Raw genomic sequence first — 20,318 nt, forward strand, 5'->3', positions numbered from 1 at the left:
AACAGTAGCCCCTCTTTTTATTTTGGCGTCCCTTCATCGGCTATTCGAAATTAGAATGAAACCAATATGCATAAACCATCGCATAGAGAAGAGGATGAAAGCCAAGCAAGAAAAGGGTCAACGAAGAATTCAAAGCGATTCTCCATCGAAGCCAAAGGCTACACACACACACACACACACACACCAAGCGATGGACAATTGAGAGCGGACGCGCGCACCTCAACAGACAACGTTCGGACAGCGGCCGATTGGCAATGAATTTCCTCTCTTCTCTTGTATTTATTTTTCATCCTTTCTCTCGGCACCGTTGAATATGGATGAACGCACACATTGGCTGCTGCTCCTCAAGTCTTGTTCTATTGTAAGCCAAACAGTCTCGATGGAAGCTTCTTCGGCGGCGGCGGCGCCGCCGATAGACCGTAAACCATCGTAAATCGAAAAACATTTTCTTCTGCCCTTTTTTTCTCCAATGTGTGTGTGTGTCTATGCATCCCGACCTGTGACTTAGAGGTGGGCGCTAACAGATATGTTCTTATATGTATATATCTTTACCCTCGACTCGTTAGCATAACCGACGATCAACTCCGGCAGCCAACGAACGCATCTCCAAGAAAACAAAAACAAAAAACAACAACAAAAGTATTGATAAAAGAAAAAAAAAGGGGGGGATAAACAAAATAAAGGAGCTAGAAGAATCCATCAACGCGACAAGGATTGCAATCCACCCTGATTTTTTTCCTTTCATTTTTCTACTCATCTTTTGACTCGAGTCTGAAAACATGTCGCAGACCATATGGATTTCGATTCTAACGAGAATTTAATGACGCTTTCTTAAAAAAAAAACTGACTGCCTCTTGTTCTTGTTCCCGTTGCAACTGCTGCCAGGATCAAAGGGCGCAGTCCAAGACAAACACAATCATTAATCACGCGCCTTGATGAGGCAGCAGCCAAAGAAGCAGGTCGTTAAAGAGACAAGGGGACAAACGAAATTTAAAAATAAAAAAACAAAAAACAAATTCATTAAGCCGAAATTTCGTGTCTGCGTCCATGTTTGTTCGATGCGATGACGGCAAAACAACATCATCTCATTGTCGTATCTGTTGGAAAGCCCAATCAGCAACATGCCAGTCAACATTTCCCGTGGCATTCCACCCATTTTTCAAACTGTTTTCCATTTTTTTTTGGTTTTTTTTTATTTCAAAACATTCCGAAAATGTCATATGCTCTAAGCTCTCGTCAACGACGACAATAACATGCAAATGTCGAGACAGAAACGGTAGGCGATTCACGTGGGATTGAACGTCTGGCAGGTGGACGAGAGAGGAGCGCACCTCGTGACGACCGCAGACCCTGCCACAACAGGCGCACCTGACTCCGACGCGTCGACGGGGTGTGGACAGAGCCCAAGCAAAAACATTTGCTTTCATTTTCATGTCTTGTTTGTTTTCAAACGACTTCCTAAAAGACACGCCACAAAACTGTGTTTTCATAATGTTCTCTTTTTTCTTTTCCTAGTAGCCGAGTAATGCACGGACCAATCACAAACACAGCCGCCATCTTTTTTTTCTTTTCTTCTTCTTCTTCCCGAACGACAGCGCGCACAGAGACGGCGATGCAATGCAAAAATACAATGGCCGCGTTTGTTGTCCTTTCAAAACATTGGCCTATTCAGCTAGACTGGTTCCTTATTAAACGGAATCCAACATCAACAACACGAAAAAAACAAAACCAAAACCCAACAAATAGAAGAAGAAGAAGAAGAAGAAAAAAGAAAAACAGTAGCCATATATCATGTGGCTCTCTTTCTCTCTTGCGTGTGTCTTTGAGGTAACCTCTTAACCGAGAGACGATAGAACAGGGACAATAGAAAGTAAAAACTCGCCAAAACAACACAATACGTCTCTCTGCTTGAAAGCCACCATGAAAAAAAGGGAAAAAAAATAAAATAAAATAAAACGTATATACTGCCTACAAACTGTAGTTATAAGCAGAAAAAGAAGAAGAAGAAGAAGAAGAAGGGCAAAAAAAAAAAAAAAAAAGAGAGAAAGAAAGAAGCGCATTCCGTCGACGATCGATATCGCAGTTTCAGATCGGGCTATCGTTCATAAACAGGTATATACCGTAGAAGCCAAAAAGAGACAAGCGAAAGGAAAGAAGAAGAAGAAGACGAGGGAAACAAAAAATAAATATATATATATGTATATATAGTTGGTTATAGAAGTAAAGAGAGGTGATGGTTTTAACCCTGTCTTATCTCTTTACGTCTCTCTTTCTCAAACCACCTCCAAAGCCATTTCATCCCTCCCCCCTTTTCGTGTTCTTATCTTTCGGCCATCGAGAAAATTCACCAAATAAAATATAACAACAAGAAAAAGAAGAAGAAAAAAAAAACAAAACAAAACAAAACAGAAAGGAAAAGGAGAGAGATATGGCCAAAAAGTGGTGTGTGCTGTTGGCCCTGTGATGAACATTTCCACAGGTATTAAGATCTTCTTCTTTTACCTACCTTACCCTAACCGTGCGTCTACGAAACCTTATAGCAGACTATTAAAATATATAACAACAACAAAACAACAAGAAAAAAATAAAAAAAGAATAGATAAATAAAAAAAGAAGATGAAGACGACGACGAGTTGAGAGAGAGAGGCAAAGAAGGGACCAGCTTATCCGGTCCTGCTAAATGGAAGGGTTGCTACATTTTGTGTGCCCATGTCTGCGTGTGGCTATACTATGAGTGAAGGGCTATAAAACGATAAATAAAAAATACAGAAAGAAACGGATGAAAAAGAAGGCAAAGAGTAAAAGAGGAAGAAACACGAAGAAGGCGGCAATCGGCGGCGGCGGCCACAAGTCCGAAAAAAAAAATAAATTTATATATATATACTCGGGACCCTGCCATTTAAGGATCATAAGAGTTCGGACTTCCCAACCCCCCTACTACACCCGGAAAAGGGGGGGAAGAAAGAAAGAAAGAAAAAAACACCCTCCCAACTGTATGTAAATCGACTGATTAAGTCTATCGAGCCGCCAAGCGAAGGGCTTCTCCATGAGCGCCAATTTCGAATCGGCCGTAGCAAAAAAGAGAAAAATAATATTAAATGAAAAACTCATCAGCCATCAAAAAAACGTACAACTCCCCACCCGTAGAAGTAGGAAACGCATTTGGCAAAAATATCATCCATCAATTTGGCATGAAATGAGAAGAGGGGGAAAAGGAAAAAAAAAACAAAAAAATTGGCTAGCTGATGATGATCCCTTCAATCTCCAATATCAGAAAGCAATTATTGCCCCTATACCCGAGCAGGTTAGAAATTGGCCGTCTTTTATTTTTACTATTTTTTGATTTTTGAGACCATAACCCTGAGAAAAATCATCTTTTCACTTGTTTTTTTTCTTATATATTTTTATTGGTAAAAGCAAGATTGTTTAAAAAGACGGCAGTCCATACGAAAATGGCCAAAACAACACACACACACAACATTCAAAAAAGCTGATTACATTCAATAGCCGTCCATGTTTTCTATGCGAGCGCGCATGTTTCTCCGTAGCGCACGATTTAGAGACACGGGCCAAACAACACGAGGGGATGGTGTGGCGCCATTTAAATATCAAGTTGATTAGACGCAACAATCAAAAAACATTCATTAGTTCTTTTCCTTTTTGAATAAAGAAAAACATTTTAAAAGAGAGAGAGAGAGAGAGAAAAGGGCAACTTGGCTAGACAGAAGAGAAGCACGCGAGATCGCTTGACCTCAAAGCTTAGCGGATAAAGGTAGGGCCTAGTAGATTTTCCTTTATTTTTTCTTTCTCGCTATATGTATATATATATAAATTATATATATACATATAATATATATATATATATATATATATATGCATAATACAAGGTGTATTAAACGGCCATCGTAATTCAATGGAGAGAATTCCTTCTTGGACCGGGTCCCGACAGCTACTTCGTGCACGGCGACACGCCCCCTCGACTCGACCAAACCCTCTACTTCTCCTCCTACTCTCTCCCCCCCCCCAACCCTTCTCTTTTTTTCGACTCGAATATAATATTCTTTTTTTTTTTTTTTCGAAATAATAAAAAGAAATAACTACCTCAAAATTATATATATATAGAGTGGAACTAAGAAATTGCCCCCACTAGCAAAACTGAGTTTGTTTTTTTCAGGGGAGGCGGAGGGGAGCTTTTTGTTGCAATGAATTAACGTCCCAACATTTCTTCAAATCTCCTCCAATCTCGAGACAATCAAACGTTTTCCTTTTTTTTTTTTTATTTTTTAAAGAAGGCGGAGGAGGTGACGTTCAATAAGTAAACAAGGCTCGTTACGTGATTGCCAAACAACACAAACGCGTTGCAGACACGATGGACGGTAAGGAGCAAAGCATGAAAACAAAAAACAAAACAAAAAAAGAGTCAATCCGTGCGAGAAGGTAAACGCTGATAGATAACGAGAGGCGGAGTGTGAGGTAAAATGTTTTGCAGGAGGCGGACAATCAGATGGGAGGGAATGAGATTATTTCCGGGAGTCTCTCTCTCTTTTTTTTCTTTTTCTTTTTCTCCTCTCAAATGAGAATACGTCAGACATCCGGAGAACAAAAAAAAACAGAAACAAAAAAGAGTTAAGTATACAAGTAGTGGAGTGAGCCAGCAAACGGATTTGGCTGTCATCCGGCCCGTCCCTCCTCGTTTCAAACTTCCCGCCCATCGTGCACCACCGAATAAACAGTGTTTGCCAGCGCCCCGATGGCCGTTCCATCAATCCGCCCCTTTTGTCCTTGCCCCCCCCCCCTCTTCACTGATAATTTGATCGTATAAATTCCGTCGACGTCCCGCAGTGTAATAATATTGAACGCGACGCCTTTTTTTTTTTTTTTAAGGAAAAAGAAATTTAAAAATAATAAATAAGCGCGCGCGCGCAAGTTTTTTTTTTAAAGCGCGCACGATACGACCGATAGTCACGCAACAGCCGGACTATCGCCAAGTTCGTGGCGGGCCCATCACCTCGCATTTCTCTGGATCACATTTTGTTTTTTTTTTGTAGTTGTTGTTCCTCATCTTCTGAGAAAAGAAAAAGAAAAAGAGAAAAGGGGTCCCCCCTATCCAGAAAGTCGATTACCAGATGGAGAGAGCATCGAACACTTTCGACTCATTTTGCGCCATCGACAACAGCACGCGCTACATTTGTTTTTTTGTTTAGTTTTTTTGTTTTCTAAACGGGACAAACAAAACTCGAGGCTATGCATTTCATCGAGATTGCCCAATCAAACGAAGCAGACAGAAAAGAGCTTTAAAAAAAAAAAACCAAAGAGAAAAACAAAATTAGGAAAGAACGAAAAGACACGAATGTGTTTCTTCTTTTATCTCCCTGCCATCATCTTTGTTTTTTTTTCTTCGCTTCCATCAACAAGCAGCAGCTGGTGTTAGAGTCGAGTGCTGGCGTTGAAATCGCTTCAGACATCACCCCGGACGGTTCCTTCTTCATTTGATTTCTTTCACCCCCACCCCAACCCCATCAATCCCCTCTCTGTTAAGACAAGGATGACTTTCTTCTGCAAAAAAAAAGGGGGGGTATCGAATATCGTCGACGTTTTATTTGAAACGCATTAAAGAAAAGAAAAAAAAAAAGAAACGGGAGGCAGAGGTGGGGTACGAAAGTGGAGGAAGTGGTCAAGAAGCAACTGCGTCCCACAGTCACACAAGAGCTGCCTACCAACTGACAGACGGGCAATAAAAATAAAAAGAGACGAGAACAGCACAACCCGCAGCGCACGCAAAAAAAAAAAGAAGAAAAAAAGAGAAACTTTCCATATGGTCCAGCGCGGCTACTAATCTGCTTCATCCACTCGATGGCCGTCGAAAATCTACACCTTTTCGTTTGTGAAACTTGTCCCCCCCCTCCTTCATCTTCGCTCTCTTCTCGCAAACAAAAGAAAATGAAGAAATGGTGAATTCGCCACTTTGGAAGATGATCGTAAAAAGAAAAGAAGAAAAAAAAAGTGGAGGGATGGCGCAGGAACTGAACAACAGCAGGTTATTTACAATCAATCCGTTCCGCAGACGCCATAAAAAAACTATATCGTTGACAATCCCAGCAGAAAATGCGCAGGGAGATTTTTTTTATTCCCCCCCCCCTCCTCCCCATCTTTTTCTTTCTTTCTTACATTTTATTTCGTCTTAAAAAAATATAAAAAAAAATGTTCGACCTTCTTTCCTCATGTATAATTTTGTTGAATTCTAGTTTGCCTTGGAAAAAAAAGAAAAAAAAAACAAACGATGAATTGACTGCCGACTTGCTGCGACCGGTTTCACTCGGTTACAATCGCAATAAGCCCGCGGAAATGTTTACGCACGGCCAATGCGACACGCCATAAAAATCCCAATTTTTCTCACTTTATTTATTTATTTTTTAAAAAACTATCAATCGAATAAAGGCAGTTTAACCTTTGCTATACTTAAAAACAGAAAATGGCGTCCAACAAGAAGACGAGCATCATTATACCTTTAGGGGAAGGCGCGCACTCATATACACACACAGACAAACATTCGAAATGAAGGAGAACAACTGTCTGGTAGGATTGATTTTTTTTTTTTTTTTAACTTAGGGTCGCCGTCGAGTGTCGAACATATCATAAAAACAGAAGGAATGTCATGTCCCCACTATTTTTTTGTTTCTCTCTACCAATAGAGTACAACACACACACACACAAGTCCCGTTGTTTCCCACGACCAAATCTCCAACCAGACGGTGGAAATGAGCAACAGGATGAGGAATAGAAAGGCAAAAAAAAAAGAAAAAAGGGGGCAATATGAAAAGTAGGGGGGACAAAATTAAACAGATCTCTGTGTCGAGTTCGTAGGCAAAAAAAAAAAAGACTTAAAGGTTTCTGGTCAAAATCAAAAGTCCCTTTCTCAAGAGTTTTTTTTTTTTAGCGGAATCAGATGAGCAGGGGGAAAACGATATAGAGAGTCTGCAGAAGGGAAAGAAGATGGGAGGAAGCGAATCGTATGAACACCCACACACACACACACAAAATAAAAATAAAAAGGCAAAAGTTGCAATGTGACACGGAGTTAGGCCTTTAAAGTAAAAATGCGAACGTCTGGTCCCCCTACCCCCCGCAGCGCACCAGCAGCACTTGCATTTCGATATCGGGTGGCAGGTCGGCCATTATCGTTTGAAACAATTGACAAGTCTCAAAGACTTTTCTCGATGTGTGTCTGTTTGAAAATCTGCTCGTACGTGGGCTGTGTGACGAGTAGACCAACGGGCGGCGGTTACGGTCAACACCATTCTAAAAGAAACCTCTTCTCACTGTCTGCTGTTCATAATGACCCACAGTCAAGGGCAGATCGAATAAATACAACACGACAATCGAAAAACATTAACAACAACCAAGTTTGCTCAAAGTCGAATAGCATTTTGTGTTGTTATTGTTGTAAGAGCAGGGAATTTACAAGTGTTCCAGTATAATGTGTTTCTTTTTTTTTATGATAGCTATCGACAGGGCTGCAAAGGTCTACTAGAGAGAGAGAGAGCACCCGTTGATCTCTTTTCTTCCCTTCTTTTTGTGTGTGTGTGTGTGTGTGTGTTTGGCTCTATTGTGTACAATATACAGACACGTAGACACACACACGTCCGAGAGGTCTTTGTGTACAAACACAACGAGGCAAAACGTACCCAACGTCAAAACTAATAAAAATTCTACCAAAAAATGTCTAATAAATTGAGATATTTTAACAAGTCGGAGCGTAACGAGGCAGCGTCTCAATCAAAACGAGACCGGTAAACAAAAAAATATAAGAAGAAGAAAATGAAATCTATTGGCAGTTCTTGACAGACGACACACATGCAGGCACTACAAAAATGGGTTTAAAATTAAAAAAATTGGAACCGTATTCCAGCCTCACCCCCCTTAATATATTTTTTTTTTTTTGCCTGGACCGGATCGTGTTTCAAAAATGGAAAGAAGAAGAAAGTCACTCGACAAAGTTAATTCGATATCGTTGACTGATGAGTGCTGAATACGGAGCCATCTGTTTCCTACAGGGGGGAGTGGATGGATGCCATTGGGAATATATATATATATATATATAGTTCTCTGTTCTTTCTCCTCCCCCCTCGCAACGTTAATGACTGATCGAGAGAACCTTTTTCTTCGTTTCCTCCCCCGTTAAGAACGAGAGAAGAAACGTAGCGAAACGCCGAAAAAATAGGCCAACACATTTTTTTTTGTTTTGTTTTTCATGACTTTGAAGGGCAGCCGGCAGGGATTGGATTCGCCATTTTTTTTTCCCAAGCTCTTTTTTTTTCAAATTTAAATTCCATATTTTTTAATGAACAAGGGAGGAGAGAAACGGTAAAAGAAAAATCCTCACCCAAATAAAAACAAAAGATGGGAGGAAGAAAAAGTAATCACAGTGCGGAGTTGATGTCCGGTACGTGCCTGGAACCCCGTGAAACCAAATTAGAATTCAATCTCCTTTTCCTTTTCTTTTTTCTAACCCCTTTTTAAAAAAAAAAATCTATTGCTGTTATACCGATGGCTTTTGGTGAAGCAAGGGCTGCACCCAACGTCTTGGAAGAAAACTCGTGTGCCCATCTCGACATCCCCCCCTTTTAACATCAAAGACATCTTCTTCTTGTTTCGTGCAGTATGTGCGTGGGGTGGGGATGGGGGGTTACATGTTTTTGCTTTTCAACCCCTCTCTCTCTCTCTCTCTTTCCCGGGGGCCAAGATGGTGGGGGGTTGTTGTTGAAGGAGGCGGATGGAACGTAGTGAAAAATGAAAAAAAGAAATAAAAGGGAGGGAGGCTGCGTGGTGGAGGAGAACATCTTCGCACTCTTGTTATTGGGTCGCAACAGCTGCATCCGGAATGTATTAGCCCCCGTTGCACATCGTAACGAGACGTGTGGTGGCAAGAGATCCAAGCCAGTCGATATTTTTCAAACAACACACAATCAACTCGAAACCCCCCCCCTCCCAAAAAAAAACCCACCAGTACCACCTCCTCCTCCTCCACCCACCCTGGCAAAAATAATAATAAATAATTAAAAAAAAAATATATCGACTTCCGTTCCACTCTCGTTGGCCATCATCACAAGAAAACTATCCCTAATCATCACATAAAAAAAGATGATTTGCCCTCATGCGTGTGATTGGCAAAAAAGAAATTGACTCCCCTCCCCCCCAATAAAAAAAAAACTGAAAAGAAAAGGATTTTTTTTTTATTAATTTTCCAAAAAAAAGACAAGAGGGTCTGGAAACGGAAGTGGCAATTCCAGCTCAATATGTGTTATGACGGAAAAAGGAAATAAGAGAGAAATAGATAGGGGGGGTTGGAGGAGACCTGAGGGAGAGAACATCCATCTACCATTTATTAATGACCGTCTGCATGTGCGTGTGTGTGTGCGCGACTCGTTGTGTTAAAAATAGCACAGATTATTTGCAGCTCAGACATCTACTCTCCCGACATGCTGCGTCTAGTCGATAGGCATTTCAGACCGAGAAACAAGAAGAAAAGTTGGGTTGCCATCTTTTTCTCTCTCTCTCTCTGTCTCTTTTTAAATGACACCCCCACACGATAAACGATAGGGACCCCGTTTGTTCCTCAAACAAAAACAAGACGCTTTTTTCTTCTTCTTCTTCTTCTTCAAAACTGTTTTCTAACGGAAAAAGAAAAAGAAAGAAAAAAGTCACTCGCTCTCCAATTGCAATCAACTCGGCGTGTCTCTTGTTCCAACTCAAAAACCTAATGTGATTCTATTAATAGACAACATTCAACCCCCCTGGTGAATATTCATCCAGTTTTTCTTCGACAACAACAACACCACCACCACACGCCTTCGACGCAAGATGAAGGGGAGAGGGGGGATAGGAAAAGGCACGACGCGTGTCTCGACAACATTCAAATAGAAGGAAGAAGAAGAAAAGGGAAGTAACGCGTGAAAAAAATAAAATAAAAACGGAACCCCCGAAAACGAGTCGAACCCCGGCCCTTTTTCGTTGTCCTCTTTCTTTTTAACAACGTCTTCACGATATGTTTTCTAGTAAAAAAAAAAAAAAAAAAAGACTTTGGCCATCATCCTGTCGTGCAACAACAGCAGAAAATGGCGCAACGGGATCTATTCGTAAGTAAAGAGTAGAATTGATAAGACGCCACTAGCGGACGTTCTTATCTTTCGTCTCTTTCCCTTTTCTTTTTTTGCATTAACCATTGGAAGAGGAAAAAATAAAAAAATAAAATAAAATAAATAAAGGGACAAGGAAGAAAACAAAACAAAAAAGAGAGAGGGGGGGAGAAATAACAAAATGGATAGGCCGACATTCAAGGGTGGAGTAAAACGAATGCATATTTGCTAATTGCTAGTAGAAAATATACGAAAGAAGAGAAAAAACGGGCGAATCGGTTCTGCCAAAACAGCCAAAGAGGAAATTCGATATCGTGGCAAACAAGTTCGAATCCCCCCTCTCTTTTTTCCTCCCCTTACTTAAAAAAAAAAAAAAAAGACTTCCACTTGCAGCAAAAAAAAAAAAAGTCCCTTCCCATCGCATACACATTTTAATATCTATTTACTTATATATATATATATATTTATTTTTTTCGCACGCATTTTATCCGGAAAACGGGCGAGTGGTTGGGGGGGTGAGGGAGAGGCCAAAATACACACATCGCAGGCGATAGAGAGAGTCTTATCTTCATAGATATATAGAGAACTTTTAAATACAAATAAAGGCGGAGTACACATACGCGCACACACACACACACGCACCGACTTATAAGAACTTTTTCTTCTAGGGTGTGTGTGTGTGTGTTGGTCAAAGTTTCGTAGAAAATAATAAAAAGATGTTGGGGTGGGTTTTTTTTTTTCAGATTGGAACCAGTTAGCGACAGCGTGTGGGGGAGCACAAAAAAAAATAGATTTTTACCCCCCTCTCAACACAAAAAAAGAAGAAAAAACTACCCCCGACTGAAAACAACGTTTGGTTAAGTGTGGGAAGAGTAAATAAATGCTTAGGTTCGATGCTTGTCTTCCTGCCAGTCAAGAATAAAATGAAAAAAAGAAAAAGAAATCAAAAAAAAAAGAAGGGGGGAAGAAAATATCTCAATTGAATTTCTTTTTCGTGACAGTTAACATGCAGATACACACCTGTCGCCCACTGTCCACATACAACACGTGTTTAGCTGGCCATCCCAAGACGTCAGCATCTCTCCCCCCTCCCCAAAAGAAAAAAACACATTCGATAACACACACACACAAACACAGGTAGAATTTGTAATCAAAAGAAGAAGAAGAAGAAAGCGCGTTTGAATCAATCTATCGTGTGTTGTCGGCGGCTACCCCCCTCCCAAGCTGATAAATGTCGGCTGTCATCAGGTAGCTCTTTCGGACAGGTTGAAAAACCCACCCCGACTGGCCGCCGCCGCCACCACCACGCGTATTGTATAACCCATAGGCCCCATCTTGTTGATGTTTAGATGGCCAAAAGAGGATAGAGCCGAATAAACACATCTTTTCTCTCTCTCTCTCTCACTCACTCCAAGACTTGGTGGGTTTAGAATTTAGTTTCTTTTTTAAATCAAGATTGAGCTGTCCGCGTTTGCATGTTCTCTACGCGGTCAAGATTGTTTTTGGTTTAATCGGAAGCACCTCGCTATCAATAAGACGTTGGACAAGGGCGGCGGAACATATACGAGCCGGTCCCTTGTTGGGTGGGCCAGCAGCCAAAAGGAAGACGACGACGGCCAGCGACACAAAAGAAGAATGGAACAAAACACCTGGAACGTGTCAGCCGCTCGTGTCGAGGCCATCCCTTACGTAACTGCCCCTTTTTTTCTTTTTTCCTTTCCTTTCCTTGCAAGGAAAGGGAGGGAGGAGGGGGGGATAAAAGGGTCTTTAATGTATTTTATCTTGTAGCTCGTGCGCGTCGATTGATAGGTGAAAAAAAGGGAGAATTGATCTATCCGACGTCATTGATAGTCAAATTGTATTCAGATTGGCCTAGTGAAAACGACCGCCCCTTATCCACACCGTGGTGTCGTAGACGTCGCTTTTGCATCCATCACCAATGATGGATCATTTCAAATACAAGAACAAAAAACCCCCCAAAAAACAAGTCAATAAAAAATATCAAATTAAAAGATTTGAAAGGGAATTTCAAAGTCAAAAGTAGAAAGAAAAAAAAGGCTCCCCCCGAAAAAAAAACGGCAAAGACAACACGTGCGGATAGAGAAGAAAAAGAAGAAGACGAAGAAGAAGAAGAGCGTCGAAACGTTTTTCTTTTTTCTTTTTAGGGTGGGGCTGCCTATACAGATGGCAACGGAATCCGGCCGTATGTGTTTCCGCACCGCCTAATCTATTAACTACCTTGGTGAACGATGAGCGACAGACGCCATCTCCCCCACCTCCTCAGCTGATACACCCTCCCCATCACCCAAAACTCCCAACTCTTCACCACGTGACCTCCTCCCCTCCCCCACGCACCAAACCAGAAAAACGAAATATCTTCATACATCGGGAGCCAAAAAAAAAAAAGGGCAGTCGGGAGGAACAGCAACAGCAGCAGCAGCTCGCATAAATCTCAACACAACATGCGCCATCTTTTTTTTTTTTTCGCTCCCCCCCGCCTCCTCCTAGCTTCTTCTTCTTCCGCCGCTGCCAGAAATTCAAAGACAACAGAGGGGGGAAATGATAAGAAAAACTCAATACACACACACACACACACACACACACACACACGGGGCAGAGCAAAACATACATGAAGAGGGTAAAATTGAAAAGAGAAAGAGATATCTTCACCCCCCGATTTTTCCCTCTCTTCTTCCTATCGTCAACACGACCTTCTCGTCTCACCCCAAAGTCAAAGGAGAGGGGTGTTGTAAAAAATCATGAAGTCACTTCTTCTTTCTCTCTCTCTCTCTCCCCCCTGAAAAAATTTGGGTGGGGTTCGTTAAGAAGTCGAGAGAAGCGAAAGAAAGAGAGGGGGTCGTCGTCGTCGTCGTCTCCGTTGAGTTAAAAGAAGAAGAAGAAGAAAGTTAAAAAAGAAAAGGGAAAAATGTATGGTTCATCAGATGGTTCTGGCTTTGCCATTAGCCCATGTGGTGGCCATATGGAATAAGAAATAAGTTGGTCGAACGAGAGGTGGGCACGACCAGGAGCTTTTTTTTTTCCCCCATCTCCTTCTTCTTCTTCTTTTTCTTGTAAAAGGAGAGAAATGGAAGGGGGGGGGGGTTCGGCATCAAACAGCTTTGACACGGACGGTTGAACGAGGAAAGAAACGGGGGCGCTAAAGCTCCTCCTACTCCAGATGCTAATTCAACACATTGAAGAAACGGATGGAAACCATGTTTTTGCAGCTTACACATTTTCAACGCTTTTTTTTGTTTTTGGTTGTTTCCCCCTTTGGCCCTAACGTCTTTGCAATCAAAACAAACACAACCAACAGCAAATTCAAAACAACCAGTCCAATGCGACCGTTTTGCGAAAGACAACAACAACAAAACAAAAAAAAAATGGGCCGGAATTCCGCCTTAGTTATGGGGGGCAAGAGAGGTGGCCTTGCAAGCGGATGCATCAAGAGTGTTAAGTAAAGTCACCTACTAAATCACTGGATAAGAATGTTCCAGTCAGTTAAAAATAATTTCGAAAAAAAAAAAAATCAAATCAAATAAAAAAGGACGAAGCCGCGTAAATAACAAGGCGGAGTCCGGGGACTGGATTGGGCGCAATCCAGTCATCCCGAAAAACGACGAATTTTTGCCTATCAAATATCATTGGCCAAGAAAGGAACACTGGAACAGTTTAAATATAGCCGTGACGAAGAGACGAGAACGAGAGAAAGCGATGCGATGGAAGCGCGCAAGACATTTTTTTTTTTTTGTCTTTTCTTTTCTTTTCAGACCTGCCTGTTCCAATATATAAATCGAAATAAACTTCAACAAGACAAGGACGCAATACGAGAAAAGAGGTGGGTGGGTGGTGATGGAGGCAAACATTTTTGCTTTTTGGCTTTTTACGATGCCTTGGCTTCGTAAATGTGGGCCATCAAACGGGCGGCAGCCATTTTGAAAAGAAAAGAAAAAAAACGAGGGAGAAGAAGAGTGGTCATTACTCCATCTAGAGTCTTACCATTGGCGAATCTGCCATCAAAATAATCCCCTCGTTTATCCTTTCCTTCTCTCCTTTTCACGCCACAATCTCCTCCTCCCGTCCCTTGTCGGACGTTTCCCACCCACCCCACTCTCAACTTGTCTTTTTTATATCGCAAAAAACAAACGAATCGTCGCCGTCGTCGAATGTAATCCATTGGCAATACACACACAGAAAAAAAAAAAGGAAAGAGAAATGCCGAAAGAATTTTTCAAAATAATAAAAAAGATAAACCCCGTTCTATCGACCAATCCGCTTGATTGATTCCAACAGGTGCGGCACACCCAACCAAAATATACGAAAAAAAAAAGAAAAGAAAAAAGAAATGACAAAGAGGCACTCACTTGTTTGAACTGCTCTTCAAACGTCCACGATTGCTGCGAAGAATTGGGCGCTCCTCGGGGAGCGTCCGTCTGTTGGGGCGAGTCGGACGAAGGCGACGGTGTCAGCGGCGGGTGCTGGCCGCCGCCGGAAGAGCCGTGAGCGCCGCCGTTGCTTCCGCCGACAGACAGGCCGCTGGTGAGGGCCGAGAGGCCGCCGAGCGCATTGGAGAAGGCCGACGCCAGGTAAGGGTGATGAGAGGCGGCCGACGACGGCGGCAAGAGTCCGCCCGATGGCGAGCGCAGGGCCGAGGCGGCCGCCGCGATGCTGGCCAACATGGAGGCCGGAGGCGATGGCGACGAAGAGCCATCCAGCGAGTCCTGATCGTCGTCCTTTGAATCTTTGCTGTGGTGGTGATGCTGTTGGCCGTGGCCGTTGCCGCCGCCGCCACCGCCGACGTTGCCGCGACGGGCGGGACTAATGGCCGCGTTCGAGTGATGGCGCTGCTTGTTGTTGTTGTACGGAGACGACGCCGGCGTCGTCATGCTGTGGTGGCTCGAATTGGCCAAGCTCAGCAAACTGTTTTGCGACGCGTTGTTCAGGCCGGACAGCGGCGACGACGTTTTGGGCGGACCCATTCCGGCCGGAGGCGATTGGCTTTCGTTGCTGCTGTGTCCGTTGCTCGTCCCGTTGCCCGTGCCTTGCTGGCCGGCCTGTCCGCCACCTCCTCCTGCGCTCAGCGCTTGAATGTGAGCTTGCAGTTGCGCTTGCAAATCGGGATGCAGACCACCCAAGCCGGCCATGCCCGGCAAGCCCGAAAAATTGGCCAAGTTGGGGAAACCGGAGCCGATGGATAGGCCGAGCTGCGACTGCATCAGCGTTTGCATGTGAGCGGCCGCTTCGGCTTGACGCAGCAGCGCCTGATGAACCTGCATTTCTTGGTCCATATCACCACCGTCCTATTTTTATAATTTTTTTTTTCAAGTTGCAAAAAAAAGGAAAGGAAAAAAATAAATGACTTATATGTACAACAATAATAATGGTAATAAAACGAATTTTTGAACATTTTAAAAAAGGCGGATAAAAAAATACGAGCTCCATCGTCATAGTGGAAACGTCCGATTTTACGCTACAAACACTGTGAAATGACGCCGAGCATTAAAAAAAAAATAATAATAATAAATAAATAAGCAGAGGAGAGATAACATTGAGATGGGTTAGATTTATGTTCGGGTAACATTCGGGTTTCGAAAAGAAAAACTTTACGGCCGCACAAAGTTATAGGGGTAAATCCACACACACACACCGGCTCCACTAGTTCGACAAGAGCACTAGAATACAATAAAAAAAAAAAAAACACACGAGCGTTTTTATAGAAATCTCTAAACCGCGCCAACTTTACGTCTCTATTTCAGGTTCTTAAAAAGAAAAAAGAGAAAAAAAGAATGAAAAAAGGGAATCCGGGTGGTAATTCGATAAATCTACACCGAAAAAAAAAAGACGAGAGAAAACCCAAACGAAAAAAAAAAACTAAAACATATTAAGTTCTTCCGGTAGATCGAAACGGCGCCACTTTGGCCTCACAAACGGTCCCCCCCCCCCTCCCCGTTAAAATGTTTACAGTTTTTTATCTAATTTCTGGTTTTAAAAAACGAAAAAAAAAGAAAAGAAATGAGGATGAGTAATTACTCAAAGGATATCACACACACACAGAGAGAGAGAGAGAGAGAAAAAGAAAGTCGTGCATTTATTTAATACACTGCTCGTCTATTTCGGCTCTATTTTCGGCTAGATTACAGGTTCACAGATATACGTCAAGGAAACGGCCGAGAATTTTGTTTCCCCCCTTTTTCTGTTTTGTTTGCGGTCGACAAAAGAGAAAAGTCGACTAATCACGTTTTATCTATGTCGTTGATGAACGTGAAATACTATACACACGTATAAAATACATGTAAACAAAAACACAAAAAGCAAAACAAAAAAAAGGGTTGAAACAACTGGTGCACGCGTTTCTATCACCGAGACGTGGTGGGAAAACCTTTTCTCGATGGTTTTGTTTGAAATGGCCGTCCGACCTTTAGGGTTGCAATCGATGTCACTTGTATATATATATATTATTGTTACGATCCGTTTCCATTGCGACTAGAGAGCGCTCCAGAGAGAGAGAGAGAGCAAGGGACGACTAAGACGAAGAAACGAGAAGGAAGAAGGAGAAGAAAAAGAAGAAGAAAACGGGAGGTAATTGGTGGAGAGGGAGAGCTCGGGAAATAATTACGTAGTCGTTCAGAGTCTCAGTAGTGCTAGTCTTGTGTAAAGCTGCTGGGAATGAGCCAGATATATAAATAAATATACTCTCTTTACAAAGCAAAAGATAAAAGGGTAAAAAACAAAAACAAAACAAAAAAGGCAGACGGAAAGACATTAAAGAGAGAGAGAGAGAGAAAAGGGCCAGAGACAAAGTATACCGAGCGCAATAATGGCAAGCTCGTGACGGAATTCTTCATTCGATATTCCTTTTCTTTGCACCCGCCCTTTTTTTTTCTCTCTCTCTCTTTCCTCCACACCGGATAATCCCCCCCTCCCCTTCTAAAAAAAAAAGTGATTAGTTTGTAAAAGGAGATGGGAAAAAAAAAAAAAAACGAAAATGACGAGACACTACCAGGTAGATGAAGTGCAATAGACACAAGAGGGAAGGGAAAAAGAAAAATGAAATAAAAGAGTTGAAAGAAAGAAATGTGAGGGCCATTAAAATATATAGACGCTACGTACGCGTGTGTACCTATACCAGAAAGAAATACACACATCTAAATAGTCTATATCTATATAGCCTTATATATACACAATAACACACACACACACACACACATATCTGTATAGTCGTGGAAGCATGCAAATTGAGGAGGAGAAGAAGGAGAGAGGGGGTTAGAGAAGGAGGCAGAAATGTACGATGATTATCTGTTGTCATCGTTACGGCCTCTAATGAGTCTAATGAGAGGGCCATTTACAGGTGCGCTCAGCTACCGTGAGAAGAACCCAAACGCTATACCACCTCAACCATTTCACAGCCGCCCGTTTTTTTTTTTTTCTTTTTCAAACCACCCACCAGCCCACCTCTTTTATTTTTTATTATTTTCTTAAATATTTATTTCTGTCTCGGTCGCAAGAAAAAAAAGAAAAAAAAAGAAGAGAGAAACGATTGGTAGTAAGAATATCTAAAAGGTACGGTATAGTTTGGAAACATGGCATCGTGTGTCTCAGTTCATGACGATGGCCAGAGCCGAGCAACAAGAGTGCGATGAACGTTTTATGACTTGTTTCCACGACACACGGCAAAGTTTGGGACTTGCGCATCGCAGCACCGGCCCCGTCGTGTCACCGCAAGACAGACAGACACACACACACACACCGGGAAAGAAAGAAAAAGGAGGAGGAGTTTCGTGTGTGTTAACTCTTTTTTCTTGGGACTTGTTGTTTTCGTATCTCTTTCCCATTGGTTGTTTATTTCATCTGTCGAGCTTAGTGGATAGTTAGCTCCCCTTAAGAAAGAAGAAAGAAAAAAGGAAGTTTAACCACTTCAATTATTGGGCGATGGTTTAGAAAAAATTTTAAAAAAGCCACGACTCCCGCGGTACCAGTTCCCTTCATTCGCATTTATTTATACACCTATTCATAAATAAATATTTGTCCTTCAATCACACGGCATCCTTTCGACTCGTTTTCAAGGAAACAATTTCCTCTTTCTCAAATAGCCACACACACATACACACGAGCAATAAACATGTAGCGACTTGAGAGTACTCGCTTCTCTTATGTTTTACGACTGACTTTGCCAATCCATTTTTTCTTTTTCGTTTGTGTTTTGTTTTGTCCCCCCAAGGCTAAATATAATGCTTAATGAATGAAGAATAATATACGATACCTGTCGCTTCAGCTGATGATCGTTGCCAACGCCGTCGTCCAAATCTCCGTCGTCGCTCGAATCGTCACGATCCAAGTTGTCACTCGAATCGCCCTCCCCGTCCGACTGCGAAAAACAGAGAATGGATACAAAATTTTAAAGAAAAAACTAATTAGCATCACTAGTTCATGAAACAAATCCGTCAGCAGCGCTCGTTTACCAACTAAATCTGACGCTTTCAGAAATCAACACACACACACACACACACACACACACACACACAGAAAAAAAAAGACTAAACAAAAAAAAAAAAAATTGAAGAGACACACGCAAAAAAAAAACGACACATTTATTTTATTTTTTTGAATTTTACTACCCCGCCCCCTCCCAAAAAAAAAAAAAATGTTATAGAGGCAGCGTCGGGGCAATGGTCAGATGGACTTTGTTTGGTCGAGTTCCGTGTCAACAAACCTTTTAGCGATAACCTGTCAAGTGTACACACTTCTTTCCTTCCACAGTGTCCCTCCCCCCACTCTTCTCTCTTTATTCCTCACCCTCCTGTGTGTCGACAAAAGGTGGGTAAAAAAAAAAAAAAAAAAATAAAATAAAAAATCGAAAATGTGTGGTCAAATACGAGTCGGAGGATCAATCTGATGAACACCACCAAGAGAAGAACAAGAAAAAAAGGTTCATCATCTTTGGCTACCAGAAGGGGGGGAGGCGAAACGAACCGCCATACGTAGCGACTTTGTGTCGACTTTTGGGTGGAGTTGACACAATTCTTTCACCATACATTTCCTTTCCTCTTGTGCGCTGTGTGTTGACGAGTTCGTCATGAAGCGAAATGGGAAAAAAAGGGGGGGAAGAGAGAATGCCATCCGACGTCGATTTTTCTTTTTTGTCGACCAAAATGTCTTATCTCTTCTTTCTTTTTCCACCTCCGCAATCTATCGCTAAAGGGCGGATGTGTCTATATTTATTTAAAGAATACAAACGCTTTCTATCTAAATACTCTGTATATAACGAATCCATTAAGACAAGGGACCCATTTAGTTGGAAATCAAACTTTTTTTTTCTTTCTTTTCTTCTTGCCACGCACCAAACGCCATCAAGGCGTCCATCAATTGCAGACAAAGACAATCGAAACCAAGTCAATAGAGAGATAAACTCTTCAGAAATGAAAAAAAAAAAAGAAATAAAAGGATAGATAAGGTGTCAAAAGAGTTGGTTGGACAACAAACAAGACGCGGAGCCAAAACGACGAAACCAAATTTTTACTTCTTGTTATTATTGACATCAAAATGATTGGCCCGTCGTAAGAAACGGGGCAACAACGCACACACAAAAAGGAATAAGGCCAAGAAAGAACAATTTGTCTTTTCTGCAGGTGCAAGTCGGTTGGAGGGTAGCCAAAGTGTGACGGCAGCCGGAGCAGGAGGAGCGAAATGAAGTTTAATGAATAATGATTATTGGGGTCGGTCCCGCTGCTGCAAGACGAATGACAGTCGGGACCCGATTTTTTCTATAACCCGAAACGCGCGGCTACGGCACATCTTTTTATTTATTTTTTTGAAAAAAAGAAAATAAATTTTCCCGATTTAGAACTATCAAGGCTTTGGGTGGAGATGGAACAACTTGTGTCTGCCTTCTCCCTCTTGGAATATCATCACCATCATCATCCACCTCGTCCAACTTCTTCTAGTCGGCCAAGTTCCTCTTGCACACACACACAACGGCTATGAATAGAGAGAGAGAGAGAGAGAGAGAGAGAAGGTGGCAGCTGCTGGAGAAAAGAAACCCCCCCTAGTCTGAAACCGTCCCCTACACACCGTTTTATAAATAGCGGACACACACACACACACAACGAGTGTTGCATCGTTTCACAGGGTGGAGGAAGCAGATTGAATCAGACTTGCACCGTGACACCACAAACAAACCTTTTT

The 20,318-nt window shown here is 42.0% G+C and overlaps 1 protein-coding gene across 1 annotated transcript in view; it reads right to left on the reverse strand.

Annotated features, from left to right (window-relative positions):
• Positions 1–20,318, reverse strand: part of LOC116918042 (protein dead ringer) — a 43,109-nt gene that overhangs the window by 14,323 nt on the left and 8,468 nt on the right. The window contains exons 2-3 of the mRNA XM_045169890.1: positions 18,397–18,501; positions 14,501–15,436 (exon numbers count right to left, since the gene is read on the reverse strand). Coding sequence (XP_045025825.1) covers positions 14,501–15,436; positions 18,397–18,501 — 1,041 coding nt within the window. The remainder of the gene's footprint in view (positions 1–14,500; positions 15,437–18,396; positions 18,502–20,318) is intronic.

The sequence above is a fragment of the Daphnia magna genome, linkage group LG2, assembly GCF_020631705.1.
Source record: "Daphnia magna isolate NIES linkage group LG2, ASM2063170v1.1, whole genome shotgun sequence".
NCBI lineage: Eukaryota > Metazoa > Arthropoda > Branchiopoda > Diplostraca > Daphniidae > Daphnia > Daphnia magna.